General features: G+C 41.3%; 1 protein-coding gene across 1 annotated transcript in view; it reads right to left on the reverse strand.

Moving 5' to 3' along the window:
- The window catches only part of COL6A6 (collagen type VI alpha 6 chain), a 118,328-nt gene extending 97,039 nt beyond the window's left edge, over positions 1-21,289 (reverse strand). Inside the window, exons 1-7 of the mRNA XM_049629836.1 lie at positions 20,578-21,289; positions 17,689-18,288; positions 15,772-16,392; positions 13,952-14,512; positions 12,623-13,180; positions 9,887-10,462; positions 7,424-7,993 (exon numbers count right to left, since the gene is read on the reverse strand). Of these exons, the coding sequence (XP_049485793.1) occupies positions 7,424-7,993; positions 9,887-10,462; positions 12,623-13,180; positions 13,952-14,512; positions 15,772-16,392; positions 17,689-18,288; positions 20,578-20,638 (3,547 nt within the window). The 5' untranslated portion in view covers positions 20,639-21,289. The remainder of the gene's footprint in view (positions 1-7,423; positions 7,994-9,886; positions 10,463-12,622; positions 13,181-13,951; positions 14,513-15,771; positions 16,393-17,688; positions 18,289-20,577) is intronic.
- Between the last annotated feature and the right edge of the window lie 12 nt (positions 21,290-21,301).

Raw genomic sequence — 21,301 nt, forward strand, 5'->3', positions numbered from 1 at the left:
CAACCTGTACAAGGATAGAATATTTTTTTTAACTGGTATAAAATCTAAAGGATTTTGTAACAAAGTTCTGAAAGACTTCATTTGTGGCCACTGAAAAAGCCATGCAAAATCATCTAAATATCTAAAATTATAGTGGAAATGGTAATAGTCTACAATAGGAAATCCATATCATACTACTTACTAATTAAGGTCGTTCAACAAATTTTAACTAGAAGGGAAATACAAAAATTTGAATAGTCATTTAGAAAAAATAAATCATGATTTGTCTAAAGTGAGGACTATGATGATTTCTCTAAAATCGATCTTTGATTCTTCGTTTTGTCTTCTTTAAAAAATTTTTTTTTCATGTTTATTTATTTTTGAGAGAGAGAGAGACAGAGAGAGACAGAGACAGAGAACCAGCAGGGGAGGAGCAGAGAGAGAGGGAGACACAGAATCTGAAGCAGGCTCCGGGGTCCGAGCTGTCAGCACAGAGCTCGACACGGGGCTCGAACTCAAAAACCGTGAGATCATGACCTGAGCCGAAACCAGATGCTCAACCGACTGAGCCACCCAGGCACCCCATCTTCTTTTTGTCTTCTAACATCCACTCAGAAAGGAAAAAGTAAAAAAGAAAAACTCCAAGAGATCCTTTGGGATCTTGCTTAGTTTATGCCAAAGACGGTGTTGCCTTCAGAGCTCAGGCAGTCAGGAAGCTGAAACCTTTGCCATTCCGGGATTCGAGAAATACTTAGAGTTTTCCATTTAGAGTGCTTTGCTCTTATCCCTACTAAGGCCAGGGACATGTGAGCATTGGAGAAACTAGAAGGGACTTGATAATTTAAACTAAGCCTCCGAAAGGGAGTATAACCAGAGAAGGATAAAGTTGTAGGACATATGCATTCTTCTTTCCAGAACTTCAGCTTTCCAAAACTTCAGCAAATTCAGCTGGATACAAATTCAGCAAATTTTACCAGTTTGCTTGGTTAAAAAAAACAAAAACAAAAAATAGGTGGGAGGGAAAGTTTATTTTTAATTTGCTTTGTTCAGATAAGGAGTTTTTCAGATATCTGTTGTGTGGACAAAGGCCCACCTACACTACCTCTAGACACACTGGTCAGTTGTACATTTACAAGTATTTGAAATCAAAATGTCATTTTCAAGTTTTAAAATAAGGGTCAGTAAACTTGATTCATTTTTATCCCACTCCCTTGTCCCCTTATTCATGTTTAATGAGAAAAGATTTGGGTGAGGGAAAAATAAAAGCCTTATTTGGTCATCAATTTTCACCATCACATTTGAGGTAAACTGCTGTTACCAAAAAAATCTGAAAGGTGGGTTTTCTTCAGTTTTTCTTTATTGCTTACTTTGCCATATATACTTATTGGAAAATCTCTTCTGCAATATTTAGAAAAGGAGATAAAAAGAAAGAAACTAGCCAAAAGCATCAGAATATGTCCTTTCCAAAATCCCTGTTGAATCGATATCCTTTCATTTCTATCTTGAGATTGCAAGTTTCACTCTTGGATGGACACTGTTTTAACCCCTGAACAGAAAACCATTCAGTAACCCAAACAGATCACAGCCTTCAAGGAAAACAGTTTCTTGTGAAAAAACAAACATTGGCAGCAATGCCAAAATGTCATTGAATGATCCTGGGAACTGTCCCCTCTAAAAATTAAGTGTTTTAACTTTTGGTCTAGATTACTGGAAGTACACACTCTAGTAAATAAGTTCCTTGTATTTAACTAATTCAAATTGACAAATGATTCCATAATAATGTGATCAATGGAATGGAATTTGAGAAACCAGCATAGAGTTGGCAGCTATATGTCTGAATACAATTAGAGTAGACCCTACTCATCAAGTGGGCTCTCATGGAAGGAAGGGCCTTACCAAGTCTACAGAGACATTGGCCCTCCAATCAGGAGCCCTTCAGAGCTAACAAGAGGCAGGAATGGTTTTGGAAAAGAGAAATAAGGAAGGGTTAATTTAGGATAGGAGGAAGGGATATTGAAAAGCGGCAATAAACACAGGGCAAATCAGGAAGGGAGTCCACAGGGCTGGCTGTGGAGGAAGATAACAAGGAGAAGCAAAACTCTTGTTTTGAGCACCCTCACAAACCAGGGTGGAAGCCTGGAAGGGGGAGGTCGTTAAGTGAGAAGGCTCAATGGTTACTCTCAGCCACGGAATAGTCCCAACTCTGTTACTGTTAAATAACTTCTGGCAAATCTCTTAACCTTTTTGGACATTAATTTTCTTGTTTCTAAAAATCAGATTATACATTCCAAAATAAAAATGCAAAAGAAAAGAGGGGACTGGACCAAACAGGTAGTGTTAACAGTTTTCCTGCCAGACCTAAAAACTCATTTTAATTATCTGATTTATAAAGAGAGTTCATAATTGGAGTTGATGGAAGATTCTTAGTATTAATAACTACTGTTAGGAAGGTAGGACATATCAGTAAGATTAGAAAACAATTCCTAAATATTTTAAAGGGGAAAGTTGGGCTATTGGCAGTTATTGGTTGGGATAAGAGAGAAATTTGTTCGGGGCCTTTGAAAGAAGGGGTATCTTAGATGAAAAAAGAATGGTCTAGAAAATAGTTAGTGTAAGAGACCCGGTTCATATATTTCTCAGACTCACTACCTCTCCCCTACCCAATCCAGGACTTGGACATTTGTCCAATGGATAGTCTCAGCTTCCATCATCATCTGGTGTCCCAACAGTGTATGGCCGAGGGCAAGTCTTTAGCATGGCCTTCATCCTCAGTGCAGGAGGGCCATGATGACTCTGGTTCCCATGTCCACCTCAGCTGAACTCACAGGAACTCTGGCTCCTTCCACCACTTACCGCCACATATGTAATTCACCGTGGGTCCTGTGTCTGGTTTCCCTGAAAGACTGGATAACACAACATAGTAGTGTGGGAGAATTAACTCTCCTTGAGAGTAAGTCTGATCAATGAAAGGCAGTAGTTGAGGGGAAACTGGCAGATAGATCCTCTTCTCTATTCCCCCTGATGGGCCCATCTATGTGTTTGTTCCATACAGCTTCTTTGGTGACATTCTGCATGACTAATGCACCAATTATGGTTTCTCAAGAAGCTGCAGCAGGCTTAGGAACATACCATCTTGTATTTACTTTTTGTCCTTTCCTAGATCACTTCCTTACACTCATTCTTGCTTCCCTGGGACTGTACTCCCAAAGTAGTAGCACATCAAGTATTAGCATATAAACTTTGCTTTGAGCTCCATTTTCTACAGAATGCAATTAAGACATAAACCTAAAGAGATTCTGGTCAAGGAAAGTTGCAAATGATCATCTATTTTTGTCCTTACATTTCTCACATTCCTTGAATCAAATCCTCATATTAATCAGACTAACCTCTTGTTTAACTCTTTTTGATTAATCTACCCATGAGGAGGCAAACGATAAGAGGTACCATTGATTCTTTTGCTACCCTAATCACAGCTCCATGAAACAGGGAGCATTTCCATGTCCCGAACACTGCCTGGCATCTCCTCTCGATGGTCAGAATAAGCAGGCTCAAAGAAAAATCGGGAAAATAAGCATGAGTAAAGGTAAGAAAACAGACTTTGGAGTTCAGTTGCTTACGGGAATTTGTTGTATACTGAGACATAAAATTTGAATGTAAATCTGAACCACTGCAAAAATATTAATGTTCCCAAACTAAGGAACTCTTGGTAAATGGTACTTCTGTGAACTGACCCCATGATTCCATGTATTTGTATTTATCAGATCATTTCAAGATACCCTCTGCAATACTCTCTGCTAGTTACTAATATTCTGTGCATATATGTCATGTACTTCCCACTCATGATCTCACTTATCCTTATGAAACAGCATATGCTGAAACTCCTCTAATATTCCTTTTACTGTGACTTAGAGCAGCTTGTCCAGGCTCTCCCAGTTATTACCATGGATCTCACACTTGGGATTCAGATCCAGGTTTGTCTGGGGTTCATACACTGAACTACCTTAATCTTGTTTTACCACTTCCTGGGTGGTTAGTGTTGATAGGTTATGCAGGTTACAAGTTCTTCTACTAGAAGTAGAAGTGATATTTTCACAGCAAGTGGTCTCCTTAGGGGGCAGCAGCTTGTGGGAACACTTTCAGGACACACACCTTGTCTTAAGTTCAGCTATTAATTGGCGAAGCACAACACTTAGACACCAGTCCTGTATAATGTCAGCATCAGATAACCTAGACAACTATAGCAAGAAGACAGCTTAATTTACCGACAACAGAAAAAGGGTTGGAGTCAGACAGAACTAGGTTTCAACATCTGTTGTCTGTTACTTCCTGTATGATCTGGGCCAGGTTACCAATATTCCTTTAAACCCTAGTTTCCTCATTATAAATGGGAAGAAAAATACAAACCACTCAGTTTTGAGAGAATTTAATCAGATAATGCATTTAAAATGCTTAGAGCGCCATGCTCAATCCTTCACGGATGCTCAAGAAATACTGATTCCTGGGGTGCCTGGGTGGCTCAGTCGGTTAAGCGGCTGATTTCGGCTCATGCCATGATCTCGCGATTTGTGGGTTTGAGCCCCGTATCGGGCTTTGTGTTGGCTCAGAGCCTGGAGCCTGCTTTGGATTCTGTGCCTCCCTCTCTCTCTGCCCCTCCCCTGCTTGTTCTCTGTCTCTCTGTCTCTGTCTCTCTCTCTCTCAAGAATAAACAAACATTAAAAACAAAAAAAAAAGCAACGCTGATTCTTAGTCACTTCTCCCATATCTCTATGCAGCTGCCTGTCCTTTCACACACACTGAATCGTATATACAATCAGAGAAAGAGGATTTAACTTCACAAATGAGAGAAAAAAGGATCGGGACTTCTCCAAAGTTATGCGTATTTTATTTTTTTTTTAATTTTTTTTTAAAGAAAATCGCTATGTTTATTATTAGAAAAGAGTGTATATTAAAAGCTAGAAAATGGTATGAGCTCAATTATGCGTATTTTAAATAAGAAGCAAAGCTAGGTGTTTAGGCTCTAAGCCTGATTTGCTTTGAGTCATACCAAACTATTATCTGATCTCCTCGACTCGGGGTTTATAGTTTAAGAAGAGCTGGTATCCTCTAGTATATTTTCACATACTTTTGGGGTTTTATCAGTGTTCATCCCAGGCTCACCAGTCCTTGGCCTGCAGCTTGGCTACAAAGGTACATTCTTGCTTGCTGCAGTAATGACTTTAAGTTTATCTTCATATAGAGTACTTTTATTTATTTTTACATTCATGACTATTTCCTTTAAAGATAATTTAGTGACTACTTGGGAGTGTATACTCCTGGTTTTGACTTTCAACGTGGTTTTCTTTCACTTTCTCAAGTAGAGACTAGATGGTTCCAAGATAATTTTCTGCCTAATAATTGCAAATGGGTATTTCATGTCAAACAGGAAATTAATGTGGAAGGTCTGGCTGAGGTCACCAGACATTCCAAAGTACGGGGATATCATGCAGCAGAATTTATGAAGACAGTAGCCCCTAATCAATTATGCGACTCTTAACCTTTAGCCTACACACTGGGTCTTATAAAAGGTTTGAGCTTAGAGCTTAGGAGAACATTTTGGGGGAGAGAACTGTTGATACGCTGTGAGGTCTCTCACTACATGTACACGTACACACACATAGAAGGAAAGGAAGTAACTTCCTCTTTAAGCCAGGTAAGAGGAGCTTTAAGAGACAGCTCAGAGATGAGACAAACCTAGAAATTCTAAATAATGAGTCACAGGATGGCACACTGATCTCTCTGCAAAGGAGGGGTGACCACACTGAGGGACCTTAACTTCCAGTGTTTACTGGGGCAATGGATATGTTATTGTTTCCCATGGAACGGACATGGCCATATGTGAGGAGTTGTTGTGGACCCCTCTGATGTCCTGTCCAAGAAGGCTAACTGGAAGGCCAAAGAGAGGACAGAATAAAGCTGGAGGGATCACTAGATGCCCAGAGGCTGAGGAAGGCATAAGGCAACTCTGGAACTGAGACATGCTTACCTTTTTCAAGGGAACTATGGTTGAGAGATCCCCTGACAAATGTGCTTTGGTGGGGGGAGAGAGGGTGGAGGTCAAGAAGGGAAGTCTTTGAAGGACCCATGAATGGTCCTTTGAAGGACCCAGATTTACATGGTCACAGAAAACCAATTCTTGGCAAGCATCATCAAGCAAGAACTTTTCTGTATTTCTTTAGCTCTTCTTCCTTCCCTAACCCATTCTGGAGAGGCCAGAAACCATGGCTAGCAACAAGAGAACAGGGTCTGGAAGAGGTGGGTAGAAGTAATAGGTGGGGGACAGTAGGTAAATTGCCATGCGTGGCCTCCTCTGTTGTGGTGGGAGAGCAGCCTATGGGAGGCTGGGAAAGTGGAGTAACCTTAAATCAAGTTTTTAGTTTTAGTGGTTACCTTTTGATGGACATATTAATCACTGAGAAAAGGTTCATGTATTTCCTGAAAGTGACTAGGGGCAAGGAAAGAGCTGGCCCCCATGAATAAATTTAATGGATCAGTGATAGACAAAAATGAAGTGACTTTACTCTGAATAAGCATGACACCTGGGACGTAATTATAAAGTTTAAATGCGCATTTTCTCATTTAATCTTGACAATGATCTTTTGAACTAGGTGCTGCTATCGTTCACATTCTACAGATGAGAAAATTGAACTTAGAAAAGTTAAGCAACCTGTCCAAGAAAAAAAATGGCCATTTGAGCAGGGATTTGTAGCCAGGGTGACTGTCTCCAGAGCTGTCTCTTAGCAACCATATAGCTTTCCTCTTCTTGGTGAAAATCTAGAGTTTATGTTTACCATAGGTAGTTACACAGAATCACAGCCAACCCATTGGGCACTTCTATAAAGATAGAAAAAAATCATCCCTCTTTCAAGACCTTTTTTTCCATCTGTTGGGAAAATGTCAAAACGGACTAATTTTTAAGAAGATATTTACTAACTTCTGCTGTAAAACGTTTCATAATAAAGATATAAATCTTCAAGGCTGTTCATTCTCTATATACCTGTACCACAGCACCTGGCAGCCTGAAGGCCCTATTGCCAGGCCACGAAAACCTATAGAATAGTTTACTTCTTTGAGACTGTCTCCAACCTCTGAAACCAATGAGACTGTAAACAATGGCCTTTCCCTCACACCTTCTGAAGCGACTGCATTCTCATTCACAAAGGCATGCACTCGCAGGATATGGGAGAGAAAAAAAAAAAAAAAAAAAGACAAAGGCTCTCATATGTCCTGTTTTGCAGTCCACGAGTCACAAAAAAAAAATTCACGATGACTGTGAAAAGTTCAATCTGAAATCCAGAGGCACAAATCTGAATTCTCCTACCAGCCCCAGGGGATGTAAACAGAGCTTGAGGAAAATGTCAGCAAAGACAGGGAAGGAAGAAATATGAAGCACACAGTAAATACTTACTGCTCTCACCCCCCGAGGTACAGATGTTGCGAACTATCCTTTTCTTGACCTTTGTCAGTTCGTCAAAGTTATGAACTGTCAGTTTTTTATCTGCAGTCCCAGTGATCTGAATGAGCTGTTGGTCATCCACATCCCCAATGCCCACAGAGTAAATGTCAATACCTTTGTGTCGCAGGTCTTCAGCGGCCTGAGCCACCTCATCTTGGGACTGGCCATCTGTGAGGACCAGCAACACTTGTGGGGTACCTGCATTTATCCGGCTGCCCATGTCTGGCCGGAAGTAATGCCCCACCTGCCGGAGTGCGGCACCGATGTGTGTGTATCCAAAGATCTGTTGGATGTTTTCAATCTTAAGCGATATCTCGGTTTTGCCTATGAAAGTTCCTAGTGGAAATTCCGGCCGATAGGTATGGCTAAACTGGGCAGCTCCTATGCGTACTCTGTTGACACTGACATCAAAGTCTTGAACAACAGATGCCAAGAATTCCTTCATCTTCCTGAAGTCATCTGGGTGAATGCTATTTGAGCCATCCATGAGGAAAACAAGATCTACTTTTTCAATTTCACAATCTACAAAGAAGAGGAAAGGAAGTAACAACAACAAAAATCAGGCTGTTATTTTTTTCTTGAACCTGGCAAGGTTACGTGTTCATTGCTATATAGAAATGATATTTCCGAAGATGGTTTCTTATCTTATCATATGCCAATTGGTGGTCACATTAATTGAGAGGAAATAAAAACACTCAGTTCATCCTTTTATGCCTTTCTTGGGTATTCCATTTGGTCTTAATGCCATTTTCTTTTCAGAGATGCCAGAGAATGGGGGGGGGGCACAGAAAATTCATTTTTACTTGCAATCTAGCCTTAACCCTTCCAGAAAACCCAGTGATAGTGGTAGCACAGCAAGAAAAAACAAAATAGTACACATCCATTTAGAGACTCAAACAAAAAGACAGATGGTCTGTATTATTGACTTGGCCTCCCTGGCTTGTTAAGCCAATCAATACTTTTCTGGTTATTACTAGGGCAAACTGAGGTTTTAAAATCATGCCTTCCAGTCTATATCTTGTCTGTATTCTTCTTTTTCAGCCCCTTTTCTGGTCCATATAGGCAAGAGCATCTACTTGAGGAAAAACATTTTTGAACAATGCAACACAGTTTAGAGATGCTTCCTTTGTGTTAATACAACAAATACAAAACAAAAAGAATATGAAAGACCACTGCCAACGAATGAGTTATGCTTGGCACAGGCTCATGTGTATTCCTGAGCCTTCTGGTAAACATTATCATTTCCTTGAATTCCCCCAGAGAACTCACCACTGACTTAATTAATTCTCATGTTAGCCTAAGATGAAAGGTGTCTGAGATTCCAGCAGTCAAGATAAGCAAGAAAGGGATAAAGAGAAATAAGGCAATCAGAATCAGTTAACTTTAGGAATTGGTTAACTCAATAATTCCTTTGTTTTGGTTTCATATAAAGGAAATTAAACATATATATATTTTTTTAACACCTAAGGGAGAAGTGTCAATACAAAATTTCAATGTCAACTTCTGCAGTGGCCTTAAAAGGACAGATCAAATTTTAGTCATTGGCCAACAGAAGCTAAGAGTTGTACCAGTTTTCAGTAAGACTGAGACAGATTGTTAGTTTCATGAAAGAAAAAGGTAGTAGCTGCCTTCTAAGGAGGCAAGGCATAGGAAAACCAGAAAAGGAACTGCACCCAAGATGTTGGAATCCTGGATCAGTAGCAATTCATCTAATGACAGTATTTTTTGTAAAACACACCTTAATAAAAATACTAAGGAATTTTAATAGACCACAGTGTCCCTTTAAAACAAAGGGGTAGAATGGCAACTGAATGAATGAGTTTATACATACATAAATGTGGCAGTATAATCTCTAGCCACAGAACTAGAAACACATGGCAAACAAAATCCCCGTTCTCTGCTCTAGAAACACTGGGGTCCGGAATTTAATATCAGGCTCCATGTTCTAAACGAGCTTTTGCCATAACAGAAATAAGGTGAAGGGACTGGAGACTTCCAGACTGCCAGAGAGAAGATTTCAGGCAAGACCTGCTGGCTCTGAGGAAGGGACGGAATTGATTTCTTACGTGAAAAGGAGGAAGAAGACGTGGAGGTAGGAGTGGGTAGGAAGGATGTGTCACCAACTTTGTGTTCTGATCAACAAAGCCTGTTCAAAGATGGTGAATTCTCCATCATTAGACGGGTTTAAGCAGGGAGTAGGAATGCTGTGGAAGATTTCCTCCACGGGGAGGAGGCCAAATGAAATGCCTTTGAGATCCTTCCAGCCCTGAGAGTCTATAACATGGGGAGTTCTAGGACAATTGGTGCTCCTTTTCTCCTCTCTAGAGAACTTGCTCCTGAAGGCTATTGCTTTGGTTTCTCCCTCACTTAGATCTCAGCTGATAATTAAGAAAAAATGTAATTGACAAATCTTACCTACTTTCGAAGTGTTACATACACTGGCTGACACATCTGAAAATATCCCCTTCAGTCCTCCAAAAGTCTCCACGAAGAAGTACTTGTCACTTGATCCTGCCATAGCTAGCAGTTCTACAGGATTGGCACCAGCGATCCCCACAGCCAGAACAAGAATGCCTTTGTCCCTCAAGGCCTTGGCTGTGGCATTGAGCTTATCTGCATCGTGGGATTCCCCATCGGTGATCACAATGAGGACTTGGGGGACCCCTTTGTGCAGGCGGCTGCCCCGGGCTTCAGTGAACATGTGGTCTGAAAAGCCTAGTGCCTCAGCGGTGTAAGTATTGCCCCCCATGGGCTGGTCATTCTGGAGCACCGAAATCACCTCCCATTTTGTGCTGAGGTTATCCAGATAAAACAGTACCTCTGGGTCATCAGCATACTTCAGAGCCCCAAACCGGACCTGATTTTTGCCAACGTCAGCTTTTTTCACCAAGTCAATCATAAAGTCTTTCATGATATTATATTCGTCATAGTCAATGCTTCCAGAGCTATCAATTACAAACACAACATCCAGAACTTCAATTCGCTTGCATTCTAGAAGAGAAAGAGAAAGGAAAACCACATGAAATTAACTTTGGACACTCCTCTCCCCACACCTGTGTTTTAATTGCCAGGGTCTCCTCTCCATGGGATCAAGTTGTACATTAGGATGTCCATTCCTTGGGTAACAGACACAATACACGTACATTTGTGCTGCTAGTATGTAGAAATACTCAGGCAAGCTTTTAGGACAAGGTAGATATGAAGCCTACTGTAGGGCCCACAGAGGGGGCCAACAGTCACAGGATCAGAGGAATAAACACTTCAAATGCTTTAAACTAAAAAGGAAACCTAAATTCTGTAGACATTTTCCTGTATAAATAGTTTCTTCAACATGTGCTTTCATTTACACAAATTTGTCTTTTTTTTTTTTTTTTTTTTAAGCCACAGGGATGCGATTTTTTTCTTAAAATAAACCTTGGGGAAATGACCACATGAAAATGAATTTGGAAACACTGTATACTTTTTCAGTTATATGACAGCTGATTCTTCAGGGTTACATCTTCTTTCTTTTTAACTTCCTTGAAACATTATCTATTGTCATTATTGGGCCTCATCATAGAAATAAGCCCATCTCACACTTGGCCTAACTAAGTGGTCCTGGCATGATGCTCCTATTAACTTTTCAAACTGTGGGTCAATGGCATGGAACAGTGAAGCTGGTAAGATCCAGTTAATTACCTAATCCTTGTGTGTGCAACACATTCTATTTAAAGGCACAGAGTTCCAAACTACAACTCATTCATGCTGGAGAAGTCGAATCCTAAGATGGTTGATGATTAAGTCTTTCTGCAGCACAATCTCTCCACAGGCATTAGAAAGGTATGTTCCAGATGTTAACTCACCCACTCTGGAGAAACAGACTGGGGTCAAAATAGGCCCCCTCCCTAGAAGCTCACCACATTTTCTTCCTCTGCAAGCCACTTGCTTGCTATTGAAACTCTGTTGAAAGTCTCAGAGCCAATCAATGTGCTTATCTCACTGACTAGAGGCCACGTGTACATAGTCATAAACCAAGCTCTCAGGAAAGGCTGGTTCCACAAAAGAAGAAACTACGTCTCTCTGGCCTTTGGCTGCCCTGGGGAGCCCGCCTGCATTACCCAAGGGACTAGAGTATAGATTGCTCAGTGTTGGTACCCTTTGAAGATTCAGATTTGTTCTGGATGGAATTATCGAGAAATACAATCCAGGTTTATTTTCTACAAAGCACATACCACAATCACCAAACCTTCCAGTGGGAGTTGGACAGATCTGTTATTTGACCAACAACGTTCCTCTCTTTCCTCAAAACTCTGTTAAGACCCATCTTCTTCGTAGAGATTTTTCAGAATGCCTCAGGCATCAAGGCCCAGGGATCACAATGTCAATCGGTCCCTTCTATTTGCTCGACTTGTTTCATCACCTGCATTACTCTGCAGTTTCACGGGCAGAGGATGGGGACTCTACTATTTACCTCCTTCAAGGCATCCGTTGCTCACGTTCCCATAGGATACTCCTCCTTGATAGGATTTAATATCAAAGTGTTTTTACAAATGTTATCTCACTTTACAGAAGTACTGGCTTTTAAAAATTGTAAAACAAATAAACATACATTGGGTGTTAGGTCAAAGGGCAGTCACCTCGCCCAGGAGGTTATGCTCCAGTACTGCTTGCCTCAAACATAGCCCAAGGACACCGGTTATATGAGGCTGGCTGCTTGCCTCCAGGTGGAACAGACTCTGGTATAACTCAGGCTCCAGGGTTCCCCATGGGGTCAGGCTGAAGCCGTACTATAGCTGAGACTGCCTCCTCACTCAGCTCCCACCCCTGCCCTGTCCTACTTCCCTTACCCCCTTTCTGAAAAGGCCTTCAATAAAATCACTTCCCCAAGAGCCTCTGACTTAGCTTCTGTTTCCGGGGAACCAGGCCTAAGACATTGTCCTAGTGCTCTTTGTCTACAAATGGGGAACAATCCAGGTGGACCAAAATTATTCTGTATTCATTCGACAGTTCTGATGAGGAAAGGTGCATTTTATACGTAGGTAAAAAGTCACGGGGATGAACATTCCAATTAAGCAAAGTTTACAAGGTTCAAATAGTTTATTTAATTCAAGCAACAATGGCTAACACAGACGTATTTTGGAAAATGCCACTAGTGCATGTGCTCACACCTACCTTCACGGGGGCTGCATATTCCAAAAACAAGATCATCTTCAATGTGCTGCAGAATATCAAAATTCTCAACATAAAACACCATCTCTGGCCTCCCGCTGATCTCCTCAAGCTGGGTGACATTGGAGCCAAACACCCCCACCGAGTAGATTATTATGCCTTCTTGTCGAAGAGCTACTGCTGGCTCCTTGACTATGTCCTGAGCTTCACCATCAGTGATGAGGATGAGAAACCTCCTGACATTGGGCCGGGCCCCCTTGGCAGGGCTGAAGTACTGAGACATAAAGGTCAGGGCACCACCCGTCAAGGTGGTTTCTCCAATGTGAGCCATCCGGTCTATTGCATCTGAAATTTCATGTTGGGACATGTATCTATCGAGCGGAAATTCCTCCTTATTGATGTCGCTGAACTGCACTACGCCGATCTGCACCCGATCTGCCCCAATCTGAGATTTGCTCACCAGGTTTTTCATAAATGTTTTCATTTTGCTGAAGTTTTCAAGTCCTATACTGCCAGAACTGTCCACCAGAAACATGATGTCTGCTTTCATCTCTTTGCAGGCTGCATGGAAGAAAACAAGGTGTTTATTCAAGTGGGCTTCAGGTGAAAGGATTAAGGGCAAACACAAATAATCCAAAACACAAATAATTCTATACTGAAGTTAAGTGTGAGTTTGGTGAGGATGGCTAACAGGTAAATAAAGCACTGAAGGCCATAAAAGTGAGGCTATTCTATTTGTTATTTATATCTTTAATTTGTAATTCACAGTATCTTAACCTTAGCACTATGATAATTTTTATCATGGAGGGCAGTCCATGCATCATAGGACACCGTAGGACATTTAGCAGTACCCCGACCTCTACCTGTTAGATGCCAGGAGCACTCCTCCAGTTACGACAAACAAAAGTTACTCTAGACATTGCAGGTATCCCCCAAGGAGGCAAAAGTCACCCTCGGTTGAAGACTACTGACATAGTTCTAAAAGGTTTCATAGAAGTTTTATTAAAAAGCAATTTAAATACATCTGAGGTACTTAAAATCAGGTATCATTTGCAGTGTCTAATTATAGGTCTAACCTAGCAGGGATCTGTGGGAAGAGGCTAATGAATATTTATTAGGGAGAACTCCTCCAAATACCTTTCTTACGCTCCCGATATTAATTAGAACACCATAATGGGCTCCTAGTTCTGCTCTGGAGAACAAACATAGCTACTCAAGTCAACAAACATTGACTTGGAAATTTATGTTGTTTCTCTAAACCTGTGATGTCGAATATTGCAGGATAGTTATTTATGAGCTGAAGTCAAAAGGTAAAGTCACCATGTCTCCTACCTTCTTCAGCACAGATTTCCTGAACAACTTGGTTTCTTATGTCTTTCAAAGCGTCGAAGTCATGCACGTAGTATACCCTCTTCTCCTCGCCTGCAATTTCTCGCAGCTGTGTTTGGTTGGCCTCCTTGACCCCAATGGCATAAACACGAATGAGCTCTTCTCTCAGTCTGTTTGCAGGCTCCAAGATGCTATCCTTGGACATGCCATTCGTCAGGACAACAAGATGGCACGGCACTCTGTTTCCTCGCTGCTTCTTTGCTTTTTGCAAAAGCCCTAGCGTGAAATTCAGGGCTGCACCCGTGTTTGTATTCCCACCCATCTGCCGGATGTTCTCAATTGCCTTTCCCAAGTCATGCTTGTTAGTGTATTTATTGATCTCAAATTCCAAGTCCCAGTTGTCAGCATACTGAACCGCCCCAACCCGCACTTTTTGGGGAGCGATGTTGAACATCCCTATGACCTCTGACAGGAAGGTCTTCATTTCATGGAAGTCAGTGGCCTGGGTGCTTCCAGAGCCATCAATGAGCAGATAAATGTCTGCTTCTTCAGTGTCCACACAACCTAAAATGGAACCAGAAAGGTTGGCTGTGGCACTGAGGCAAGTGTGAAGAAGGAATGAAAATAGATGGGGAGTAGAACAATACAAGCGTCTTGAGACAGAAAAATGGAAAACAGCTTCTAGGCATAAAAGACACTCTACTAGCTTAACGTAGGAAGAATTTAACATCACTGGGCCCAAATGAATTGCTTCTGACAGTTTAAGACAATTTGGATAGTTCTCTGCCATGAATCAAAGCAAATCTGGATATAATAAAAGATAAGAAGACACGAAGATGATTTTTACAAGTCACTTCCCTCAATAGTGAATAACTGCTTAGCAAAGAGGCAAGTGGTATGTTGGGAAATGGAGAAGGTATTTAACTGGACATTGTGGACAGAGGAGCTCTCTTTCTTGAAAACCTGAACAAACTATTTACTCTCATCTACTCCTAGCCAATTAACACAACTAGGGGTATCGTCAGTGGTCTTATTTGTGTAGGACAACTACGCTTTTACAGTAAACATGCCAGCAATGTTTGTGGAAGAATGTATACATATATATGCGCATGTATATCTATACATAGTTTATATAGTATGCACGTGTACATGCAAAATATTTAAAATACACTGCTGTCTTTCTCTCTAAACTCACAGATACTACAACAATACTTCACAACAAATCACTCTGTCCTCCAACCAAGTCATGCTTCCTGTTTCTTCTCTAAGTTGGAATTTGAGGATGATGGAAGAAAAGGAGAGAAAAATACAGAAAGAAAAAAGAAATAGTAGTGCCCGGGTGGCTTAGTCGGTTAAGTGTCTGACTCTTGATTTCGGCTCGGGTCATGATCTCATAGTTCGTGAGTTCAAGCCCCACATTTGGCTCTGTGCTGACAGCGCTGAGCCTGCCTGGGATTCTCTCTCCATCCCTCCCCTCCTCTCAAAATAAATGAATTAACATTAAGAATAAAGAAATAAAGGAAAGAAAGGCAAAGGGGAAAAAGAGAAAAGTAAAGGCAGAGAAACAGCAAAGGATGGTGTTCTAGGCTGTTTTTAAGTCATGAAGAATCCTGGACAGGAAATCCCTCCTCCCCATTCCAGCACTACAATGGCTTTCATTCTCCCCCCAATTTACACTTCGAACCATCAAACAAAGGTAAGAAATCAGGAACTTATCCTCCCTACCCACAGCATGCCCTGCCAGTCCCTTCTCTATGTAGAATAACCTGAGAGGAGAAAAAGAGAAGGATCCGATTAATCCTTCTCTCAGCTAAGGACTTTACCAGATTTGAGCGTTTCAGTCCGTTCTGAGAAGACAGAGACCGTGTGCATTATCTGGTTCCGCAGCTTCTTCAGAAATGTCTGGTTGTGAGCGGCCAGGTCAGAGAAGGTTTTCAGTTTGGACACATGCTGCTCAGCGGGGTGAGAGGCGATCTTCTCCAGCTGGCTGTCGCTAGCCCCCTCTATGCCCATGGTGAAGATGGTCACGCCTTCGCGCCGGAGGTTAACGGCCGCCTTGGTCACGTTATCCTCTGATGGTCTGTGGGTCACCAGCACGGCAATCTGGGGCACCCCCTGATTCTTCCGACTGCCATTGCGTGCACTGAACACTTCCTTCCTGATCTTTCTGATGGCAGCTCCTGTGTAGGCCTTCCCAGCCTGGGGAGAGAGGGTCTGTATATTCTGGAGAACCTCCGACTTATTTACACCCCTGCTGAGGGAATTTATCACCTTCGTCTCATTGCTGTAGGCCACAAGGCCAACCCTCATGCAGTTCTCCTTTATGTCAAGAGCAGATATGCTTTCTTCCAGGAATTCCTTAAGATAGTCAAAGTTGTCCTGGCTGCCATTGATGGACACATCCAACAGGAACACCACATCAGCCACAGATGGGCCTTGGCAAACTGTATGGACAAGGAATGAAGAAGCACAAGTTTAGCTAGAGGTAGGGCATCTTTGCTCAGTATTAGAAGGCGTGGAGAACATCTACCAGAGCTTGGTTATACACTTAAAGAAAGAAGGCTGTATACAAAATGATTATGAAGCTGAGATCAGAAGGTCCTAGATTCAAATACTGGATCTTAGCTCAACTCCCAGCTTTGATTTCCTTATCTGTGAAAATAACATTTATCTCATGAAATTGCTATGGGGATTAAATGTGATACAGTGCTTCGTTATGGGAGCTGGTGCATAAAAGCCACTCGGTGAATAGCTGCTACTGCGATCATATTAAAATATTATTAAAATCAATAGGTAGAGTCCAAATATTCCTAAGATGTGGTAATGGAATAGCGATTGCACTTTCTACTATTTTATTTGGGAAAGATGTTAGTAATAGGATTCGCATTTTCATAGATTACCACAAGAAAATCATTCTCTATTATCAATAGACAATTATATTGTCTCGTTCAAGCAGATTTAAGCAGCAGTAATATGAATTTCCTATGTTACTTAGTAAGACTTGTACACTTGGAGCAAATTGTTTTTTCCTGGTTCTCCCCTGCCCTTCACTTGGATGATGTTCGTAAACTCCTGGCCACTCTTGTTAACAGTACAAGAGGACAGACTGGGACACAGGGCAGCAGGTTAGAGGGAGAGCAGAACACAGGAAGCTCATCAGGACTAGAGCAGCAGGAAGGGAGACCATGTGGGCTGAAGCTACCTGAGCCTGGGAACCCAAGGGCCCGATCTACCCGATTTCAAAGTTCAGCCTGGCCTGGGACCAGGCCGTGTCACCTCAAAGAACGCCTGGGAGTTTCTGCAGAAGCAAGGGTTTGGCCTTCCTGAAGCTGTTTCTAGTGCTATCATTCTGTGATTACATTATGTGGTTTGAGGAGGCAAGGATTTCTTTAGGAACAAATCCGCCCTTTAAAGGAACCAGTAAATAAAACTACATAGCAACTAAAGCCCAAGGAGACTGATAGCTCAGAGATAGGCTGGGTGGTAGGGAGGTGTCCCTGGATTTTAAGATGTGTCGATGACATGCAACATAAGTGAAACATGTAAAAACCAAGCTTTGTGAGGTTCACTGGATTTATAATGGTCACAATCCTTGGGTCCTCTTGAACACGTGAATATTTAACATCTGAAAATGCAGCCCAACTTTTGAGGAAAGGGATGCTCACAGTTTCAATCCTCTCCCTGTGCTGATTTTTCAAAAGCAAATTAATCATCATTCTATACATGTGCCCTGAACCCACCTTCCACAAGAATGTCATCTGCCGCTCCGTCCCTGTACTGGGTCGCTTCCTTGATGATCTGCGTCATGTTTTGGGAAAACGCGCCCAGGTCCCTGACTGACCGAAGGATGAAGTGAAACTGAGCCGTGGCCATGGCCTTCATCTCCTCCTCAGAAGCTTCCTGCAGCCCCACGGAGATGATTCTCACCCCGTCTTCCTGCAGGGCCTTGGAGGCCTCTTCCACGTCGTTGTCCTCCGACGCCGCCGAAGCCAGGACCACCAGAATCGGGGGAAACTGCTTCTTGTCCCTCCCGCCGGCCGCTTCGGAGAAGAAGGTCCTGTGGGCCTCCCGGAGAGCGTTTCCTATCCACAGGGAGCCGCCGATGAAGGCGAAGTTCTTCTTGAGGTGGTTCAGCATGGGGTTCCTGCTCTTGAAGGTGCTCAGCTGGAACTCACTGTGGAGCCGGTCGCTGTACTGAGCCAGGGCCACGCGGTACTTGTGGGCCTCGATGGGGAGACTGCTGATCATCTTGGTGATGAACGTTCTCACAAGAGGGAAGGACTTAGTTCCCAGGTGATCAGAGCTGTCCACCAGAAACACGACATCTGCATACTCAGGGCCTAAAAACCCAGAGACATACAAACAAAGCACAAACTTTAGAAATGGACTACCTGTTTAATGCCAACCATTTGGATAAAACCTACTTTCCTTTATTTGTATTTTTAACACCTTCCCAATGAACTGAAAACAACAGTGTGACATTACATATTTGCCCAAGAAAAGAAATCTTTATTTCGTGGGCTTTTTCATACACCTTTGCATTTGAACTCCTCGCAAATTAAGTATCACTTTTGTGTGAAATTAAAAAAAATAGGTAAATTTAGAGAAGTAGAAAATCCTGGGTTTTTATATCTTTAGTGGATACTTCCCAATCCCCCACCTTTTTTTTTTTGCTTTCAGAATTTGATCTCAGTTTATATAAAGAGAATAAAAAATTTAATTGAGAATCACATTGCTTTGAATTTGGGTGGAGAAATCCGAATGATGCTCTTTCATTGTGATTCCTCTTTAAGCAATATAACATTGATCTGATTGACTTACAAACATATTAGTTTGTATTCCCAAATGTTAAATGAAGTTTAAAAAATACCTAAAAATCATTAAAATGTGCTAAATTTAAAGTTCTTTATAATATTTTTTGGCAAACCATGTGAATGATCATTATAATGCTCACATAAGTAAAATGTGATGGAAACCAGTATGCCCTAAGCTAGGAAAGGGATTACAGTTTTGGTTTCTATTAAAAACATAATTTGTATATAGGAATACAATAAGTTTGCTGAACTTTGAAGGATTCATTCAGTGCCAGGTTCAATGCTAAGTATGTAGAATTATATTTTAATGTGATAGGGAATCACTGGATTCAAGCACAAAATATTGTTTATTGGTGACCTGCTCATTTGAATGCAGAGTCCTCCCCACTCTAGTAGAACATCTATGTCTTTTCTGTGGTAGGGAGAGGTCTGTCTGTCTGATGGTATATATTTAAGCAAATATAGTGTACTTGAATAATGGAAGTCCTGACTTTTTTTTTTTTTTTTTTTTTTAATCAGCTAACTCCACCTGCCCTGTCAAACCATTCTACATACTTGGGCTTCAGGTTCCTCACCTTTCAAATGAGTGGAATCTACTAGAAAATATGTAAAGTCCTTCCTCACTTTGAGATTCTGATGAACAGAAGTGGTTACAAGATAAATTCTAATCAAATGAAAATAACCTCCATCTCTTTCTGTCTACACCTGCTAGGAATCCAGCGTTGGCAACCCTGTGTGTGATTTCATTTTCTTGATAGCAGTCTGGTTGAGGCATGATGGATAACATCACACCTTGTCTTCTAAATAACCTAATTTCAACTGGTTTGAGATTCTTTTGATAATCATACAGTCAGCAGTGTCTTAATGAAGGTGAATCAATATTGTCTTCTAAGAGAAGGCCAGAATCCCTACGAGGACTGTCAGGGGAGCCCTGCACAGGATGGCTTGACTTGTGACCAAAAGTGACCTTTCTATTCATGAATAAGCCCCCACATCTTGCATGGAAAAAGGAAATGTGGACATTTGGCATGTGAGACAGATTCAGGTTCTGATACAGCTCAGCGTTATGTCTGAACAGTGGAACACTTGGGGAAAAAGCACTGCTTCTCTTTAAAACAACTTAATATCAAGCCCCGTGAGACATCAAAGAAAAATGTTTGCAGAACAAAGTCTAGTTTATCTCTTCTGAAAACTTGCTTCCAAGGTCACAGTCCTTGAGAAAGCTATGAAAGCCAATATAGGTGGCCCTGGACATGAAGTGACCGGTACAAGTAGTCACTATTTTGAGGTGGTCAAGGAATGAGGGGCAGGCCAGTATTTTGACTTCATGTCCACTGGACAAAGGTAACTGACAGACAGCAAACAGCTATGGAGCTTTCTCTTCAGGGCAAAAGCACTCTCTTTACAATAAGCTAACAGTTTAAACTGGAGCAAATCTGGATACTTAACTAAGACAATGTTTTGGCACAAATGAACTAGGAATAAACATTCCAAATGTTCCAGGCCTGAATCTAATATTAAATGATAGAATTTTAATGCAACCTCCCCAAAGGCCTAAAAGGGGTTGAAGTTGAGGACAAAATAATAGCTCTCATATCTTTCTATCATAACCAAGGAATAAGGTCCAGAACAAATGATCTTTAAAGGAGCACAGGATAACATCACAAAGAAATTGAGCTACCATCCATACCTTCACCACCATCAAAAGCAAAGTAAAGCAAAGCAAAACTCTTTAACTAGGTCAAACTGATCTATTTTCTGTAATAAAAATTAAGGAAAAGAACTCTATTTTTTTTTTTTTTTTTTTTTACTTACCAGGATCTTTGTTCATAGAGACATGGGAACAAATTATTATAAGGAACAAGATCAGCAGCATTTTCCTCTTATGACCTAAAAAGTCTCCAACTTGAAATCTGAAAAGGCAAAAACAAACACCTAAAATTGTGGATATTTTGTAATCAAGACACACAAATAAGAGCACACAAAATTTTATAGCAAACTGGGTGCAATAGAAGGCAGAATTTCTGAGGTGCCCTGACTTTCTGATCTGTGAAGAGCCTTAGAGAAAAAGACCCACAAAAATTCACACAATCACAAAATTTTTTCCTGGTCCAAGACCCTGCAGAAACATGAAATTCTGGATTATAAATGGAGGTAGCCAGCTGCCTTCTAGTTCCAACAATATTTTGTGTCTCTATTAGTCATTCTCCCTGTACCCTCGTGTTACCCTTGGTCTACTCTCTGCCAAGACAATTCCGAGTTCATGGCTGGGACACAGTCTAAAGACCTGATTTATCATTTCTCCATCATGAACATGTAGGTGTGTTTCATCTTTGAGCAATAAGTATTTTTAGACGGGGTAAAAATTCCATCTTTTCCCCTATCCTACATAATTACAAAGGTAACCATTTTCCCTTATCCTTAAATTTGAGAGAAGACATAAAAGTTGTGACCCTCCATTTTCCATATGATATCTTGCTCCTCAAAATGACTCAATTTGTACTATTTTGCTTCCAACTACCTAGAACTGCATGAGGCA

The sequence above is a fragment of the Panthera uncia genome, chromosome C2 (genome assembly GCF_023721935.1).
Source record: "Panthera uncia isolate 11264 chromosome C2, Puncia_PCG_1.0, whole genome shotgun sequence".
NCBI classification, from domain to species: domain Eukaryota; kingdom Metazoa; phylum Chordata; class Mammalia; order Carnivora; family Felidae; genus Panthera; species Panthera uncia.